General features: G+C 62.4%; 1 protein-coding gene across 3 annotated transcripts in view; it reads left to right on the top strand.

Annotated features, from left to right (window-relative positions):
- AHDC1 (AT-hook DNA binding motif containing 1) overlaps positions 1 to 17110 on the top strand; it is a 50514-nt gene extending 33404 nt beyond the window's left edge. The window contains exons 1-6 of one of the 3 annotated variants that reach the window (XM_053964660.1): positions 8000 to 8041; positions 8619 to 8711; positions 8805 to 8845; positions 9228 to 14285; positions 14395 to 15004; positions 15722 to 17110. In XM_053964660.1, the coding sequence (XP_053820635.1) occupies positions 9305 to 14242 (4938 nt within the window). In that variant the 5' untranslated portion in view covers positions 8000 to 8041; positions 8619 to 8711; positions 8805 to 8845; positions 9228 to 9304 and the 3' untranslated portion in view covers positions 14243 to 14285; positions 14395 to 15004; positions 15722 to 17110. Of the gene's footprint in view, positions 1 to 7878; positions 8042 to 8585; positions 8712 to 8804; positions 8846 to 9227; positions 14286 to 14394; positions 15005 to 15721 lie in introns of those variants that run through there. The other 2 variants (XM_053964657.1, XM_053964659.1) reach the window with 2 other exon arrangements.
- Positions 17111 to 19085: the final 1975 nt, after the last annotated feature.

The following is a 19085-nucleotide window of genomic DNA, read 5'->3' as shown; positions in this document are numbered from 1 at the left end:
CCCCGCAGCACCTGTGTGCCATCAGGGACTGCAGCCCCTCCGGACCTCCAAATGGGGACAGGGAACAAGCAGGGTGTTCCCCAGCCCATGTGGCCACGAGGAACATTCCTGCCATAGAATTTGGTGGAGGGGATGAGGAGGGGGCTGCATGAGTCCCTCGAGGTCCCTGTACCAAGCTGGAGCAGGGTGATGGGGTCTCCAGAGCCAGTGTCCAGATCCTGCAGGATACTGCAGCAAATGCCCTGCAATCTGCAGCCGGATGAATCCCACCTTCCTTCCCCCGCAACGTGCTGCCCTGGGCTACAGCTAATCTATTGTGCGCTGGGCTGCAGCCAGCACAAGCTGCAATACAGTAAATCCTTCTGCAGTATCCTGCAAGGGGACCGAGCCCAGCCGCAGCCGCCCGCCGCCGCCAGACAAAGACGGGGGGCCCCCGCGGGGATGGGGCGCAGGGGATGAGGGCACCAGAGGGTGGCAGGACCCCTGGTGTTGTGCCGGCAAGGATGGGAGAATGAAACCCTTGAGCAGGGTGGGAAGTTCTCCAGGGAGTTTTGGGTGGTGCTGTGCATTCTCCTGGCCCCCCAAATCTGCGGGTGGGGAGATGCTCAATCCCCTGAGTTTGGGTTTTCCCTAAATGTTGTCACCACCATATTCCCCTTCAGGGTCCCAGTGCAACCATGTGCCTAGTGCATCCTTCCCTGTGCCTCAGTTTCCCCACCAGTATAGGGCCACCAAGCCCCCTCAGCCCCCTCCTTCAAGCAGGCTCCATCACATGTGAGTCCCACTGCCCTTTTCCAGGGGATTTTGCTTGGATACTGTCATTATGGTTATTATTACTATTATTATTATTATTATTGGGATGTTGGTGGGGCTCTGCGGCTCTGCCGGACCCGTCTTTGGCGAGCGAGGCATCCTTCAAAGGGAAGGCGCTCCATCACCGCCCCACAGCAGCTGCGTTCTCCTCAATTAGAAGAGGTAATGAAGCAATTTATGGGCATCTACAAAGTGATGTGTGAGTGACAGTCTGTGTACGATCCGCGCCGGGGCTCTGCCGGCAAGTTGTGCTCCTCCAATTTTAATGGAAAGCTCCCCGGCGAGGGGGGAGAGCAAACACTGGTGTGTCTGTGGGTGTGTGTGCTCCGAGGGGCTGGGTCGGTGCTGCCAGTGTGGCATGGGTGGGTGCAGAGACCTGGGTGCTCCAATCCCCTCCCTGGGGAGCCTGAGTCGCGGTGTAACCGGAGATGGGGGCAGCTGGGTGGGAGCCGAGCCTGGGGCTGGGGCACTACAGGACACCTGGGTCCTCTGGAATAGTTGGCTGCAGCTCCCTGTTTCCATCAGCACCCCGGGCACTGCCCACCCTGCTCCTGCCTCAGTTTCCCCATTGCTATCCATGTCCCTGCTGCATGGCACTGGCAGACCCCTTCTTCACACCCCCAGATTTTGCTGGACCACCGTGGCCTCTCAAGGGGGAGGGTGAATTGTGTTTTGGGGTCAAACCCCATTGGCTTCTACTGCCACCACCAGGGTATGGGATGGGGGTGTGCAGGGCTTTGGTGCCTGGGGTGTCTCTGGAGCTCGTGCGTGCTGCCACAGGAAGCTGTACCTCCAAGCAGGTGTGATCCTGTGTCCACAGAAGTGGGTGTTGCACCTCCAGGTGCCGGCAGACCTGTCTGTGTACCTGTAACACAGGTGTGCACCCATCACTGCGCTCACCAGTGCCTGTGCGTGTTCCTCTACCTGTCTGTGTGTACCTGTACACGCTTGCCACACGTGCGACCCACCCGTTGGTGCCCACATATGTTCCTGTACCTGTGTGTGCACCCACGCCACTGTGGGTGTGTGTGGGTGCACCTGTACGAGGCCTGTCTGCACATGTGTGTGCAAATCCTCCCCCATGCGTGTACCTGTGCATACACCTGCATGTGCACGACCATCTTGTGCACATTTAGGTCTGTCAGTGGGGCCACCACCTCCATACCCGCATATTTTGGGGTGCCATGCCGCCAGCGTGATGGGGCAGGGGTTGCCCCCACCTCCCCACAGCCCTGCCCCATCACGCTGGTGTTGGCATCGTTCCCAGTGGCTCCCACACCCCAGCTCGGCCCCAACCGGCCACATCTCCCAGGAAACAGGATCCACAGCCAGGAGTTTCCGCTCAACTCGTGTGTGCCTCCCACAGAAAAAAAAAAAAAAAAAAAAAGAAAAAAAAGAAAAAAACCCACCCTGACACCAGCACACCAGCACGGCCGTTAATCCTGCCCGGCTCATTCTGCTTTTCTTGTCTAGCCAGTTTCTAAAATTGGCCAAGGGAGGCAACTGGCTGATCTCCCCCCACTCAGACCCCCCCCTCGGTCCCCACCTGGTCCCCACGGCGCGGTGTCAGCACCTGGACCCCGTCATCCCATTGCCTGCATGATGGGGCTGCGACCAGGTGGCTCTGGTGCCCGGCATGGGGTGTGGGTGGGCACCAGCAGATCCAGGACCCCGGTGGGCACACTGTCAGCATCCTCCCATCCCAGCAGGCGCCCCTTTGCTGCCCTGGGCAGCCCCCCAGCCCCAGTGCCGGGGGAGCATGGCTGTGCCGAGCGAGCTTTCGGCATGGGCACGCGTCCATCTGGCGCCTTCCAAATGTTACTGGCCTTGCAGGATCCCGGCTCCACTTGCGTTAACCCGCAGCGCACCGGCGGGGAGTGGGGGGAGCTGGGCTGTGACCCCCTGGGGCCTCCAGTAGGGTGTCGGGGGGCTCTGCAGCTGCCCAAGGTGCTGGGGCTGGGGGGTGGCATGGGCAGCCAGCGGAGCCCCCTCCGCGCCAGCGCGGCCGCGGGTGTTACATGACCTGGCGTGGCCGGCGCTGGGCAGGGACACACCGGGGCTGTGACTCATGCTGTGGCTATAACAGGGAGCCCGGGGAGGGGGGCCGCGACCATCTGCACAGCCTCAGGGCTGCCAGCACACTGCGAGGGCCCTGGGGTGCGCTCCCTACGCCGGGGCACAGCACCCCGTGGCACCGCCGGGAGCAGCCGGCGCACGGAGATGCGCGGGCAAACACGCCCGGCACCCCGGGGAGCCCCTGGTACCCCGAGCCGGCACCCCGAGGGAGGAGTGTTGGTGCGTCCCATATCCTCCCGCAGGCAGGGAGAGGGCAGAGGAGGAGGCCCGGAGGCTGCTCGCCTCCCGCGCCGGCTCGACGGGGCAGGGGAACAAAGCTGGCACCGAGGGAAGAGCTAAATTTAGCCCGTTTCCCTGCTAGCTCTGAACTGCGGCGCTGGGCTCCAGCCGGCCGAGGTGCCACCATCGCTGCGGTCCATCTGTCGAGCCGTTCCCCAGCCCTCTCGAGCACCCCCAAGCCCGTGAGGGGGGTCAGACCCCTCCACGACCAAGGGAGTTGGGGGCTGCATCCATGCTGGGCACCCCTCAGCATGTGGGGGCAGCGGGGTACCCACGTTTGTGAGGTGGTAGGGGAGGGTCCTTGACTAAGGGAAGGGGCTCCTGACTGGCGGGATGATTGCTGGGCGAGGTGGTCGCTGGAGGGGGAGTGGTTGTTGTGGGAAGATGGTCTTTGAGGGGTAATAGTCACTGAAGGGGAAATGGTCATTAAGGGGGAGATGGGAGATGGTCCTCGCAGGGGAGATGGTTTCTTGCAGCAGCAGCAATAGGAGCCTGACCAGGCCTCTCCACCCCTGCCCGCCTCAAGGGCATCGTGCCATGTTCTGGTGCTGAGGGCTGAACCTATCAAGGGTGTCACCAGCTCCAGGATGCCCAGACCTGGAGGATACTGCCAGGCAGGTGGAGGTGTGCTCCAGGAGACCCCAGTGGCACATCCAGAGCCAGGCCCAGGAGAAGGGCTGTGTCCCCTGACTCAGCACCGTCCCCAACAGCATGGGGGTGTCCCTGGGGTCCCTGCTGCCAGGACCAGGGGGATTGCAGGGAAATGAACTCCCCAGCCACCTTCCTGCAGCTCTGGGTTATGAGGAGATGTCAAGACCTTTGGCACTCCTTGTTTATAGCCCAGTGGTCCTAGGCCCTCCTCCCAGTGCCAGGGCGGGTGTCTGAGCCTGCCCTGGGGATGTGACACCCTGGGATGATGTGAGAGGGCAGAACCCAGGTATGTTTGCCCCACATGCCAGCCAATCCCTCCTGGCACTGCAGTCCCTGCAGCATCCCTGTAGTGCATTGGAGGGACAGGTCCCCTCACCAGCTCCCTGCTTGGGGGGCACCCCAAAAAAACCTCTCATAGCCCCACAAAGGGAACTGGCGGCCAAGCAGCTCGTCTGGACCCGTTACCTAAGATGAAACCCAGGCGCCATCTGCTCCATCTCCTAATTAAGAGCATGGCAGAGGAGTCAGGGCAGCAGGAAGACGTGGTGACAGCAGGGGGGATGTGACAGTGGGGTTCCAGCCATGGGGTGACAACTGAAGGAAGGGTCAGGGCTGCCTGCAGGCACTGCATGCCCCAGCACCCATCTGTGCCCACCCTTCTGAGCCCCCAGATCTTGCTCTGCTCTCAGTCACAGGGTGCTGGGTCCCCAAGGCAGGTGGGTGCTCTGGGAGCTGCCAGTGGTACCCAGAGAGGACCCCAAACACCCCTGGCACTGAGGGGTGCCCCACTTCAGAGGGCAGGGTGCTGGCAGGGGATGAGGTGTGGTGAGGAGGAGGAGGGAGCAGGACCCGCGTGCTTTGGGGTCTGTGATGCTGAATTAGAGGGGATGTGGAGGTCGGCGTGGAGGGGGTGAAGGCAGAGAGACCCCCCGCGTGGCTCAGGGAGGAGGTGGCCAGTGGGGGCTGGCTGGGGAACACGGAAACCCTTGGCGAGCGCCTGCCAGGAAGCTGTCACTGGAGGGGATTTTCCATTGGTGTCAGCAGGCGCAGGACGGGCTGGGGGGAACTCGTGGGGCGGGGGTTGGGGGCGCCTGAGAGGGGACCGGGGGGAGGCGAGGGACGGGGCGCGGAGGGGAAAAGCTCCCCGATGGCCCAGGGGTGTGGGGGGTTGGTGCGCGGGGGAGTTGCACCCCCGTGGTGCCCCAAGGTGCGCAGAAAAGGGGGAGGAACACCAGTAGGATGTGTGAGTGCAAGTGTGCACGGGAGAGGCGCCGCCACGGCGTCCCCGTGTGCCACACGAGTGGGACACCCCCCCTGCCACTCGGGGGGGGGTGCGAGGGGGTCAAGTAGGGCACCCCTGCAGAGGAAGGCCAACTGTGCCCACAGGACACGGGTGGCAGCAGGAACCGGACACGCCCCTACGCCCATGTGGGGGTACTTGGGGCCACCCCAAACCTTCGCAGCACCCCGCGGTGCCCAAAGACCCCCGAGGCGGCGGGGCAGTAAGGGAGGACGCCCCGTCCCCAGCGCTGCCGCCGCGGGCGGCTGGGCACGGCGCCCCGGCGGGGTGGGAGGCGTCGGGCCAGCGTGTCCCCATCTGTGTGGCGGCTGTGTCCCTGCCGCCTGCCTGTCTCCCGGTGGCATCTCCGGCCCCACCCTGACGTCTGGGTGGCCTCGGAGCCGGGCACCAAACCACGTCCGTGTCCTGCCGGGCCACCCCTCCATCCCCCCGCCGCCACGCTGGTGCCAAGACGGCCTCTCCGTGCCCGCCCTGTGCCAGCGCTGTGGGTCGGGGCTGGGTGCCAGCAGCCTCGGGGAGCATAGGGGGGCTTGGGGGCGCCTGCAGCCCCCTGCACACTCAGGCTGCCACCCCACGGCACCCTTTCCACCAAAGGGGAACCCTGTCTGGGTGGAGTGGTGGAGGTGGGGGGACATCCTGCCGGGTTGGACGGGGCTTGGAGCAACCTGGTCTAGTGGAAGAGGTCCCTGCCCGTGGCAGGGGGTTGGAAGGGACCGTAAAGCTCATCTCCTTCCAACCCAAACCATTCCATGATTCTGATTCCTCTCGCCGCCAACCTCCGTCAAGCCTGAAACCGTTAAACTAATTAAAGCTTTGCAGCAGCAGGATTAAGCTCGGGCAGGGGAGGTGGGAGCCCAGGTAGTCGATTAGTTCACCAGGCGAGGATATTGGATTTCTGCGAGGCGAGTCAGCAGTCTTCGGGGGCTGTTATCTTTGCAGGGCTGCGGGGTCAGGAGGTGGGAAGCGGAGGTGACTGCAATCTCGCCCGCTTCATCCCCCCGCTCTTCATCCTCACCCCCCCCCCCCCGGCCCCGCCGCAGCACCCGGTCTGGCCGGCTCTCCCCGCCCGCGGCGCCCATCTCTATCTCTCCTTCTCCCTCCGTCCCTCTTCGCTTGTGTGGTCTCGGCTGGTGTTTTGTAACCAGGGAGGAGAAAAAAAATTAAAATAAATTAAAAAAAAAAAAAAAAGGGGGGGGGGGAAATAAAATTTAAAAAAATAAGGAAAAAGGCCCTACCCCTGGCGAGGAAGCCAGGAATGGCGAGGTCCAGAAAGCCTAATGGGAAACATGTGGCGGCTGCCTGGGGCTGAACGAGGAGGTGAAAGTGAGCGCGGCGACGCGGCGAACATCCCGGTGCGCCCCGCTGCCCCCGCGCAGCTCCCTCCGCCCCGCAGCCCCCTCCCCACCGCCGCTGCCGGGCTCCCACCTGCGCTACCACCAAGCTGGTGCTGCCCACTCCGCGGTGTGGAGATGTTCGGGGGGGTGCAGGTGGTCCCCACTATGGAGGGCGGTTTGGACGGGGCGAGGGCGGAGTCGCGGCGGACGGAGGTTCCCCCGCGTGTCACGGGACACGTGGCCCCCCGTGGGACCGAGAGCAGGAGCCGGACACTGGCGGTGTGGGGTAAGAGCCCTGTGGCACCCGACGTGGCACCTGGGGATGAACGTGGGCAACGGCGAACACGCAGAACATGGGCGATGGCGTGTCCAGAGACCCCCCCACACCCCGTGGGGACCCCACGGGTGTCCCGCAGTGTTTGCGGTAGCAGCCGCAGCTCCGTGCGCCACACCGGAGGACGGCGGCGGAGAGCTGGGGGGTGCATCCCGACACCCCTGACACCCCGAACCTCCCCGTCGAGCCGCGCGCAGCGTGTGCAGCCGGGACCAGCTCTCGGCGGCTGCTCTGGAAAACGTCCCGTTTGTTTCCTTCCTGCCTGCCTCCCCTCCGACAGCTCCCTGGGCACACCAGCAGCCTCAGCAGAGACGAGACCGGTCTTTCTAGCACATATTTTCCTGCTCCACACAGCCCTCGTTGTAACTTTACACCGAGGTGCCCACAGCTCCGCGGTGCCAGCGCTGCACCCAAAGGCTGGCGGGGAGACGGGGAAAGGGGGGGACGCGGATGGACTGGCAGGTTTGAATTCTCTTCCCCTGCCTTGTTGATAAGTTGTCACGCTAATCCAGACATCGGGAAGAGCCTGGATCACGCCGAGCGGCTGTGTGTGTGTGTCTGCGGGTGTGTGCTGGGGGAGGGAGCCAACCGGCAGGGATTCACACGCGGCGCTGGGGAGGGAAAACAGGCGGACATGCTGGCACGGGGGGATTGCGAGGGGCTGAAGGGCTCCACCGTGCACCCCTGTGCCACACAGGCAGCGGCTGTGAGTGCCTCGACCTCCTGCAGAAGAGTGGGTGGCCAGAGCTTTCTGCACACGCATGTGCAATGTGCACATCCATGTGGATGAGCACACGTGTGCCTACGGCCTGGTGGGGAGATGCTCCCCCTCATATGGGCAGCCCCCGGTTCAAGGCATGGACACGGTGGGGAGGAAAGGGTTGTCCTGCCCCAAAACGCCACCCCAGGCATCCTGTGACGGGGCTAAGGGCACAATGTGGGTGTCCCCATGGGCTGTGGCTTCGAGGGGGAGGCGTCAACGGGTGGCACACGGTGTGCCCAGCCCTGCGGGCACCCAAGGTGGCCGGGGCAAGTGGTACTTCCAGGGGAGGGGGCCGCTGGGCTGATGTGCAGGTGTCTCTCTCGAGCAGATGGGAGCTCGGTCGCCTGCCAGCCCCTCGCACTGGAGAACGGTGCCAACCCGCCAGCCGAGTGGTTCCCGTGTGCCCAGGGCTCCGGCCCCCACCAGCCCGGCAGCAACGGCGACAGCAGGAGCTTCCGAGTGAACCTGCACTGCAAGCACCCCCGGAACAGGTAGCTGGGGCCTCACCCCAAAAATGGGGTGCGGCACCAACTGGGGGTTGGCGGCACATCTTGCTGCCGATGTTCTGTCCATCCCTGTCTGGGAGATACAGGGTGAGGGGGCATCCCTGACTCTGCACAGCCTCCCGGCTTGGGATTTTGGGGTGAACAGAGGGGCTGCAGCTCCTGTGCAGTGGGCACGTGGTGCCCGGCACCCATCCGTGAGTGCCCTAGCCCCTCCACCACAACCCTCGCTATACCCCCTTCCCGAGAGGGGAAACTGAGGCAGGTGCCACAGAGGGGCGTCCCGGCGAGTGGAGGGGTGGCACCGGGCAGTGTCACCGCGGGTGGGGTGCGGAACTGTGCGCGGGGTATCCGCGGGTGGGTGGGAGCCGGGGGGATGTGGGGGGTGGGATGTGCTGAGCACCTCCTCGGGCGAGGACCCCCCCGCGTGTCCGGAGCGCGGCTCGCCGGGGACACCTAGTGGCAGCGCCGCCGAAGGACCCCCGCCAGCCCCCGCCTCACGGAGGGGGTGCTGGTGCTGCTGGGGATGGGAGGGGGGCGTAAATCTGTCCCCTCTGTCCCCCAGATCAGAGGCAGCCTTTCCCTCTTTGCCCATCCCCCCGCAGCCCCGACGCCACGGTGATGGGCGGCCGTGGGAGCTCGGGAGGATCAGTCCCTGGTATGTCCCGTGGAGGGACTGGCACAGGGGTGGTGGGCACTTAAATGAGTTCCCCCTGTGTGGGGCTGACCCTGCACACCCCTTCCTTTGCAGAGAGCTCAAGTGCAATAGCAGGAGCAGCAGCAAAGCCGAGGGTAAGTTCCAGCCCTCCCTGCAGACACCCAAACTCTGCCCCTAGGGTGGGGTGGGAAAATCCAGACCCTCACAGGAAGCAGCTAACCCTCTTCACCTGGGAGGAGGCTCTGTGCCGGAGTCTGGCACGAGTAGTCCTGGTGTGGGGAGGACATCCAGCCCCTGCTCCTGAGCGGGGGAAGACCCCATTTTCCCAGCTGTGAGCAGGGCTGTCATGTTCCTGCAGTGCCAGTTGGGTCCTTGCTGGTGACAGGGCATAGGGAGCTGGGGAATGGATATGGGGACCTCATCCCTGGGAACAGGGGAGTGGAGTGAGGCTCTGCTGGCTGTTTTAGGCTGGCAGTGCCTGCGGAGCCTCAGTGTCCCTCTCTCTGCTGCCCTTAGGTCCTGGTGTCACCTTCCCTGACCCCCATGTCAGCAACTGCTTGGCCAAGCGGCACGCGGGGGAGGAGGAGGTCAGGATGCGCGTGAAGCCCCCGGGCCCAGTGGTAACGACCAGCGTTGTGCGTGGCTCGCCCGACTACGTTCGAGAGCCCAAATTCTACCCGCCGGGACACCCGGGGCAGCGGCCCCCCGCCTGCCCGGCCGAGAAGGCGTTATCCTGCAGCGTGCTCAGCTTCCCTGAGGGGTCGTGCCCTGCACTCGGCCGGGAACACCAGGCAGGCTCGCTGCTGCACGGCGACCCAGCTGACCGCTGCCAGAGCGTCCACAGGGGCACCAAGGCAGCCGAGGACCTGCTGGGCTGTGCCGGGGAGCCCCGGATCCTGGGGGGCAGTGCAGAGGAGGCATCTGCCCACGATCAGGTGCCCAAAACCTTCCCCAGCGCGACACTGGCCTCGGGCCGCTGCAACATAGACAGCATCCTTGCCTTGCTCCGAAGCAAGTGTGGCAACGGGCACATCAACCTCCACCCTGTGGTGCAGCTCATCGACATCATGAAGGACCTCAACCGCCTCTCTGAGGACCTCAAAAACAGTGGGGTGCACCTGGACTGTGGCAGCCTCCGTGGTGGCGGTGGGGCTCACGAGGATAGCCGCCTCCTGCCTGCTGACCGTGACCTCCAGTACAGCTTCTTCTCCTCACCCTCCCTGGCCAACAGCATCCGCAGCCCTGAGGAGCGGGGGGTGCTCCTCAAATCCGACCCATCGCGGCATCCCCAGCCCCCAGCACGTGAGGGAGAAGCTGACAGAGGCGGGGGGAGCACCCCGCAGCCCCCAGGACACAGTGTGAGTGTGGGGGATGTGTCCAAAGCTGCGGCGGATGAAGCTGGCTGCTCCCAGCCCGATGCCAGCGATTACTCGGAACTGGCCGAGGCAGACATCCTGAACGAGCTGGCCTCCCTGGCTTGCCCAGGGACGCAGCTGCTGGAGTCGCAAGCGATGGAGCCACAGCCCCAGTTGCTGCCAGCCCAAGAGCTGGACTCCCAATCCCGGCTGTTGGATTCCCAGTCCCTGGAGTCACAGCCCCAGCTGCTTGATTCACAGAGCCTGGATCCACTGCCAGAGTCACTGGAGCTGCAAAACCTGGAGCCGTTGGGGCTGCAGTCACTGGAGCCACTCTCTGAATCACTGGAGCTGCAGTCGCTGGAGCCTCTGTCCGAGTCGCTGGAGCTGCAGTCCCTGGAGCCACTGGCGGAGCCTCTGGGGCTGCAGACCCTGGAGCCATTGCCCGGAGCGCTGGAGCCCCCACTGCTGCCCACTGAGCCCTCGCTGCTGGAGCCACAGCCACTGGGAACTGTCTCGGAGCTGCTGGAGGCACAGCCGGGCACTGGGGACCCTCTGCGGCCCCATGGGCTGCAGCCCCGGCTCGGGGGATGTCCTCTGAGCACTATGGTGAAGCGGGGCCCCTGTGGGGGCCGGGGGGTCGGGCGGTGTGGCGAAGACCACCGCAAGTACGCCCTGCGCCGGACAGATAAGCCAAAGATGCTGTGCCGCCGGAGGAGGGCGGGGCGTGGGCGCCGGGTGGACATCACCCCTGAGAGCCACGTCCTGTCCCCTCTCACCCTGCCTGCTGAGATGCCCCCCGGGCCTGAGGAGCCTGACACCCCAGTGCTGAGCCCCCCACCGCCACCGCCTCCCACTACGCTGGACCCCAACGAGATGCCCAAAGTCCCCACAGCAGGGAAGAAGAGCAAGTGCCGGGGGGTAAGGAAGATGGTGGTGAAGATGGCCAAGATCCCGGTGTCCCTGGGGAGGAGGAACAAGACCACCTACAAGGTGTCATCGCTCAGCAGCAACTTGAACCTGGAGGGGAAGGAGCTGGCAGCCAGCAGCTCCGTGGAGCCCACGCCGCTGCTCAAGATGAAGAACAATGGGCGCAACGTGGTTGTGGTGTTCCCTCCCGGAGAGATGCCCATTATCCTGAAGCGCAAGCGGGGCCGGCCTCCAAAAAACCTGCTGCTGGGCCAAGCCAAGCCCAAGGAGCCCACCCCGGAAGTGAAGAAGAGGAGGAGGAGGAAGCAGAAGCTGGCCTCGCCCCAGCCCTCCTACATTGCCGACACCAATGACAGCAAAGCCGACTACTCAGATGTGTTGGCCAAGCTGGCCTTCCTCAACCGACAGAGCCAGTGCTCGGGGCGCTGCTCACCGCCCCGCTGCTGGACTCCCAGCGAGCCCGAGTCCATCCACCAAGCCCCCGACACCCAGAGCATCTCCCACTTCCTGCACCGTGTCCAGGGCTTCCGCCGGCGCGGCGGCAAGGCAGGGGGCTTCGGTGGGCGTGGGGGGAGCCACGCTGCCCGCGCCACACGCTGCTCCTTCAGCGATTTCTTTGAGGGCATCGGGAAGAAGAAGAAAGCCCCCACTGCCCTCCACGCTGACCCCGTGCACCCCCGCAAGCGTGGCCGGCTGGAGCCCGATCCCGTGGGAAAGCCCAAGCGGAAGCGACGGGCGCGCAAGAACGGGGCACTGTTTCCCGAACCCAACTCTGGGCAGAGCTTTGGGGACGGCCCCGCCGCAGAGTGGGGCGGGGGGGAGAAGGGCAGCCCCTGGGCCCCCCACCATGGCCACCCCGGCGGCCAGGCTGGACGTAACGGTGGCTACCAAGGGGCTGAGGCGAGACCCTTCCATGCTGCAGGGTTGGACTCGGGCTCCTCCAGCCGCGCTGGTTTCTACGCCAGCAGCGCACCGTCCTCGCAGACAGAGACCGGTCCAGAGCGGCACAGCCTCTTCACTGGCTACTTCCGCTCCTTGCTGGACTCCGACGACTCCTCCGACCTGCTGGACTTTGGCCTCTCCGCGTCCCGCTCCGAGTCCCGTAAATCAGCGGCTGCCTACACGGCCCCCCCGGCCGCACTGCCCGGCCAGCGGGGCATGGCCGCCTACACCGCCCGTGGCGGCAAAGTGGCGGCGGCCAACCCCGGTGCCGAAGCCGCCTTCCACGCGGCCATGCAGGGCCGGCCAGCATTCCCACCCGGCCGCACCTCCAGCGCCTATGGGGTGACCCAAGGCTCGTCAGAGTGCCGGGGCACCGAGTCCTTCCCCAAACTGGCCCCGCCATCAGCCGTGTCCCGGTCACCCACGGCTCACCCAGCGGCCAGTGGCACCCCCGGCTACTCCCCGTACGGCAGCTACGGCAGCGCCGGGCAGAGTGTAGCACCCGCCAGCGTGTTCCCACCGGGAAAGCAGTACCCATCAGCACAGGACTGCCCCAACAGCAAGGACTGCAGCTTCGCCTACGGCAGTGGCAGCAGCCTCCCGTCCTCACCCAGCAGTGCCCACAGTGCCGGCTACGCGCCACCGACAGCTGGTCCCAGTTTGCCACTGGGAAAAGCCGCCTTCTTCAACAGTGCTGAGCAGGGGGGGCAGTTCTCCAGCGCCGCGCACACTCCCCTGCGTTGCGACAGCCGGGCCAGCACCGTCTCGCCTGGCGGCTACATGGTGCCCAAGGGGTCAGCATCCTTCCAGCCCTCACCTGAAAACTGCCGGCAGTTCCCCAGCACCGCGCCGTGGGCCTTCCGGCAAGGCTATGGTGGGTTGGATTGGAGCTCAGAAGCCTTCAGCCAGCTCTACAACCCAGGCTTTGAGTGCCACCTCAATGAACCCAATGTCATCCTGGACATCTCCAACTACACCCCACAGAAAGCCAAGCAGCAGACGGTCTCTGAGACCTTCTCTGAGTCCTCCTCTGACAGCACCCAGTTCAACCAGCCGGCTGGTTACCGGCGCGCCAACAGCGAGGCGTCCTCCAGCGAGGGCCAGTCCAGCCTCTCCAGCCTGGAGAAGCTGATGATGGACTGGAACGAGGCATCCTCTGCCCCTGGCTACAACTGGAACCAGAGCGTCCTCTTCCAGAGCAACTCTAAGCCCGGTCGAGGCCGACGGAAGAAGGTGGATATGTTCGACACCTCCCACCTGAGTTTCTCCTCCTCTTCCTCTTCTTCCTCCGTGTACCCCTCCAAGAGGAACACGGGACCCCGGCAGCCCCGGGGCTCCCGAGGGGCTTGTGCCTCCAAGAAGGAGAGGGGGACAGGCAAAGCCAAGTTCCCCACCAAGTCACAGGCAGTGAATCCCCTCTTCCAGGACAGCACGGACCTGGGCTTGGACTACTACAGCGGGGACAGCAGCATGTCCCCCCTGCCCTCCCAGTCCCGGGGCTTCGGGGTGGGGGAGCGGGACCCCTGTGACTACACTGGCCCCTACTCCATGAACCCCTCCACCCCCTCAGATGGGACCTTTGTCCAGGGGTTCCAGAGCGACTCCCCTGGTTTGGGGCAGCCAGATTTGGAGAGCAAGCACTTCCCTGCCCTCCCACACCAGCTGGCAGCCCCCGGCCAGCAGACTGTGTTCGAGGCCGGTTTGCAGAAAGCCTTCTCGCCCAACTGCTCCCCGACCTTAGCCTTCAAGGAGGACCTCCGGGCAGGCAGCATCCGAAAGTTGCCCGCCTGCGACTCGCTCAAACACAGCATGCAGGGGGGGGCCCTGCCACACGCCCCACACCTGGCTTGCCGCGACCTCCCCATGCCTCAACCGCACTATGACTCCCCCAGTTGCAAAAATCCCCCGTACTGGTATTCCCCCAACGCCAGCACCCGTAGCCCTTCGTACGACAGCAAGGCGGGGGCTGGGATGCTGGTAGACTTCATGGGCAGGACGGACCCCCCGTGTCTGAACCCCCACTTGAGCAGCCCAAGCAGCACCCACCCCTCCAAGGGCGAGAAGGAGCCCTTGGAGATGTCCCGGGCTCACCACCGAGGACCCTACGCTTGTCCCTTGATCAATGACTTGAACATCTCCCCAGTACCAAGAGACTCAATGTTGCAGCTGCAGGACAACTACAGGTACCCCAGTTTTGCACCCCAAGGGCACCCCGTCATGGCCCCCACCCAGAAGAGCGGGTTTTTGGGACCCATGGTAGAGCAACAACACCCTGAGGACACTTTTACGGTCACCTCATTGTAGTGTCTGCTGACGTGCCAACGGGACAACGAGGTTTTGTTACAGGGTAGGTGGGGGAGAACCTGGGAGTGAGGGTGGCAGAGGGGGACACAGGGGACCCTCAGGGCCCTTCTCATTGTGTTCCCCTCTCTCTCCATGTTGTGTTTCTCTTTCAGAGGTAATTTAGCCAGCACTTTTTTCTGGAACACTTTTCAAGTTCTGTATTTAACTGGGATTGGAACTGTTTGTTTGTTTTCTTAAAAAAAAAAAAAAAAAAAAAAAAAAGAAAGAAAAAAAGGAGAAAAAAAGGAGGAAAAAAAGATAAAAAATAAGTTAAAGAAAAGGAAAAAATTAATAATAATGGATGAAGAGAGAAAACCCCCGTTTTTCCCCCGCCGCACTCAAACCCGCTCCACCTGCCAACCTCCTGCTCTGCTTTCCGGACTGCCGCCCCCCCCGCCCCGCAGCAGGACAATCGGATGGATGGACGGACGGACAGACGGACGGACCCGCCAGGCCCGGCACAGGGGCACGGGCAGGGAGGGCAGGAGGGGATCTGGGCGTCAGCGCTGGGTGCCCCCTGCCCACAGCCCGTCTGGGGACCCCTCGGCCGCCCCGGGGGAGGCTGTTTGGGGATTCTTTTATTTTTCTTGTCCCTCCCCGTCCACTCACTCGCCGCGGGAGTTGCTCTTGCCGGATGGACAGTGATGGGTGTTGGTGAAGTGCTGACCCCCACCAGGCTCTGGCAGCGTCGCCAGCAGGGCTTGGAGACGCCACCATCACCAGGTAAATGCCAGCTGTGTTCCCCACCCAGCAGTGGTCCCCCAGCAGGCTGTGCTGGGTGCTCCAGGCTCTGGTGGGTTCTCTGACCTGCCTGCACCCATGCTCTGGGTGCCCCCGGCCCCTTCTGGGCTGTGAGCAGTTGGCCCGGGTGCTGTCCAACCAGGCGTCAAACTGGCTCCCCAGTGTCCAGGGATAGCTGGAGCCTGGGCTGTGGGGTGCAGCAGGCCGGGTGTGCAGAGCTGAGGGGTGTGGGATGCCCCAGACCCCCTGTTCGAGTGCCAGAGGGGGGGAGCAGGACCCAAGAGCCCCGGGTCTGTGGGTGCCAGACAAGGATGAGCAGGACTCCAGACTGCAGAGGTGGGTGGGAAGGACCCCAGATCCCCTAGGACACGGGTGGCAGACTGGGATGAACAGGACCTTGGACCCCTGAGTGCTGGGGTGCCAGATGAAGGAGGTGGGCAGGATCCCAGCCCCTGGGGGTCTGGGTGCCAGACTGGGGTGAGCAGGACCCAGGTGCCTGGGTGCCAGATTCATGGGTATGTGGGGGCTGAATGGGAGGGGGGCAAGTCCCCAGGCCCCAGGTGTGTGGGTGCCACTCTGGGGGGGCAGGACCCAGACCCCAGGGTATGTGTGTGCCAGACCCCAGGTCCACGGGTGCTGGGTGGGGCTGGACAGGCACCCCAGGGTGGGACCCTCACTCCTCTCTCCCTCTCCCCCCAGCCACAGCACCCCCAGCCCTGCGCCCCCCGCCCATCCCGGCCGCCGGAGCAGAGAGGAGAGGAGAGGAGAGGAGAGGAGAGGAGAGGAGGGGGCCGCCTCCGGAGGGGACCCCGCCCCGCTGCCCCCGCTTCGTCCCCGGCCCCCGCCTCGGCCGTGGCGCCGGCGCCGCGTTCTCTTTCTCCTCCCAGCCAGAAGCAGAGGGACTCTTTAAGTTTTATTTTTTATTTGATTAATTTTCATTTTCTGCACAAAACCAGCAATTGTAAATACTTTTGAAGAAAAGAAGTTAAAAAAAATGTTTAAGGATAAAAAAAAAAATTAAAAAGCTGAAAAATCACAGAAAAAAAAAAAAGAGAGAATCATGCACCAGAGGGAGAATCCAAAAATTATGGAGAACAGGCCTAAAGCATCCAAGAGGTGAATATGCAGCAGAAAACAGCAAAACCCCCCCCCCAGTATGCACTGAGAAAAAATTTATTTACAGATCGAGCAACAAAAAAAAAAAAAAAAAGAAAAAAAAAGAAAAAAGTAACAATAACCTATTTATTGTATATAATGTTTTATTATAAATCGTGTCTTGTATATTGCATTCTGTACATCTGCTGTGGTTTTGTGGTGTGCAACTTCCGCATGGGTTCCTTGGGTTTCCGTTGCCTTTTTTTTAATGATTCAATGATGATTTGAGTTTTATTTTTATTATTATTCTGAAGAACGAAGGCGGGTTTTTGATTTTTTGTTGGGTTTTTGGTTGTTTTTTTTTTTTTGGCAGTACACACCCAAAGATCCAAATTTGTATAAAAACAAAAAGGAGTTAAAAAAAAAAAAGGAAGAAAAAAACTTTAAAAAAAGAAGAAGTCAATCAATCACAGACCCTCTTGGTGGGGAGGGGGAGTTGGGGGGGGGCTGGGGTAAAGGGGGGTCCCTTTCCCAGGGTCCCCTAGGCAGTGGCGGTGGCGAGCTCAGGGTGTGGGTGCGTGTGTGGGTGCCAGGTGGGCTTTGGGGTCCTCTCCTCCCACAAATTCCCTGTGTGTCCCCCCCGCCCCCAAGAGTTTGGCAATCTCTGTACAGCTTTGTGGGTTGTGCAAAAAAAGAGAAAACACACACACACACATAAAGAGAAGAAAACCACCCTGAAATGGATAAAAAAAGCAAAATTCACAAAAAAGAAAAAAAAAAAAAAAGAGAAAACTACCCAAATTTGGTCAAAATACCCCCTCCTTCCCCCACCCCCCAGCTGCCCTGTGCAGTGCTTGTGCTGCCCTGGCCAGAGGGGCCCCCCTGTGAGCCCCCTCGGCCCCCGCTTTACCCCTCAAACGGTCTTTTTGTGTTATTTAGGAAGGAATTTTTAATAGGCACTTTTTTTATATTAAAAAGAAACCTATATATTGAGCGATGCCCGCTGCTTTCTTGCTTCTCGTTTTTGGGGGAGCACGGCCTGGCTGTGCCGAGGGCGGGTGTTGGAGGGATGCTCACCCTCCCTGGATTTGGGGGGGGCGTGCCAGGATGTGGTGGAACTGCACCAAGAAAGCGGAATTTTGGTACAGGTCGGGATGCGGTGCCACCCAGGGCCCAGTGCTGCTCTCTGGGGATGGGGGGCACCGCGGGCCTGGGGACAGTGCCAGGGGCCCGGTGGCACTCTGGGGACCCGCGGGGGCTCTGCAGGCAGGAGGGGTGCCCACCCGGCCCTGGCACTGCCGGAGGGGAAGGGGGCACAGGAATCCAGGCGACTCCGCGGTGATGGATGGGAGAAGCGTCAATGCCAGGAAGGAGCAAAAAAAGGAGGAAAAGAAGGATAAAACCAATAAAATTCAGGACTTCACCAACTTCCAGCCTGGGAAGATGAAGGTGGCAGCGTCCTCCGGGCGAGGAGAGGGGGGGTCGGGGTGGGGGGCGCAGGGTGAGCGGCGCGGGCGGGGTCGGGGCTGCGGCACGGGGGGTTTGGGGGGGCCGGGGGAGCAGGGGTTGCCATGGAGAGGAGCATGCGGCGCATGCTGATGGATGGGGGAGCAGGGGTGTCAGGGTTGTCAGTGCCACCTCAGCCTGCGGAGGTGCTTGAGGGGGTGGGGGGATGCTGAAGGACCCCCTCTTTGCTGGGAGGAGGGGGTGCTGCTGGCGAGGGTGGGACGAGGGTTGTAGCCCCTCCTTCCCACCGTCCTCACACAGGGTGACAGGGCTGGGGGGACACGGGACAACATCGGGGGGCACCCCGAGGTTGTGCTTCCACCCTGGCGGGCAGCAAATGTCCCCTGACTGTGACATAACAGGGGGAAACTGAGGCACGGGAGCAGGCTGGGGGTTCCAGCCATCCCTGATGCTGTGCCTGCATCCAGCACCCATTCCAAGGTGCTGGACCCCCCCCCTCTGGCTTCTCCACGACCCCTCATGGCAGGTCTCTTGGGGGTCCATGGCCCTTCATTCCCAGCTTGGCTCCAATATGATGCTTCCGACGAGCATCAAATTTACTTCTTCCCGCCCCATTTTTCCTCTCTCCCATTTCAGCTCACACAAGCAGCACTGAAAGATGATAAAATTCCCCCCCCAGTAGGTAAATCCCACGAGGAAGCATCAGCTGGCACACCAGAGCCTCACTGGGTATGACTGGCTGCTTGGACCACAGCTGGATTTCACTTATTTTATTATTTTCTGTCTTTTTTTAAAGCCTCAATTATATCTCTCAAGCAGCATGAGCCAGTCTGGAGCCTGAAAAACCTTGTGATGGGGCTGATTGTTGGGGATTGATCAGCACAGCCCAGCATCACCTGGGTTTGCTGGGGGAAAGGAGGAAAAAGCTCAAAATTTGGGGGGAATGATTGCTTTGCTATTTTTTTATTTGTTTAGTGTGGATTTTTTGAAGGTTTCTGGGAGCTGCATTTGAGAGCACCCAGGGTGAGTCCAGCATGGCAACGTGGTGTGCAGGGATGTGGGGTGAGCCAGGTCCTGGTGCCTGGCTGTGCCTCGGGATGGAAATGATGGTTTTAATTAAGCAGCTCTGCTGGGAGGAGGGTTCTGGCCTCTCAGGACGCTGGAGCTTGGAGGCCAGGGATGCTGCAGGACCATGGGATGAGGGATGCTCCACGTCAGAGGGGTCTAGGGCTGGGCCAGTACGGAGCCAGAGCACTGGCCGCTCGATCCATGGGGAAGAAGGATGTAAGGATGTTCCGAGGGCTGTGCCAGGACCCGGCACCCACCTGGCAAAGGCAGCTCTGCCTCCATTTCCACTTTTTCCCATCCCCTTGGAAAGACGGCAGTAATTTGCCCCCCTGCCCCTGCCTTCCCCTCCTGCCCATCACCTGCGGCTGGAGCCGGGGGAATTCCTCATTCCCGGGATGGTGTGCATGGATGCACACGTGTTGCACATCCATGT

Source organism: Vidua chalybeata, chromosome 25 (genome assembly GCF_026979565.1).
Source record: "Vidua chalybeata isolate OUT-0048 chromosome 25, bVidCha1 merged haplotype, whole genome shotgun sequence".
In the NCBI taxonomy this organism is placed as follows: Eukaryota; Metazoa; Chordata; class Aves; order Passeriformes; family Viduidae; genus Vidua; species Vidua chalybeata.
The sequence above is the reverse complement of the archived record's forward strand: the minus strand, read 5'-3'. Positions and strand labels throughout refer to the sequence as shown.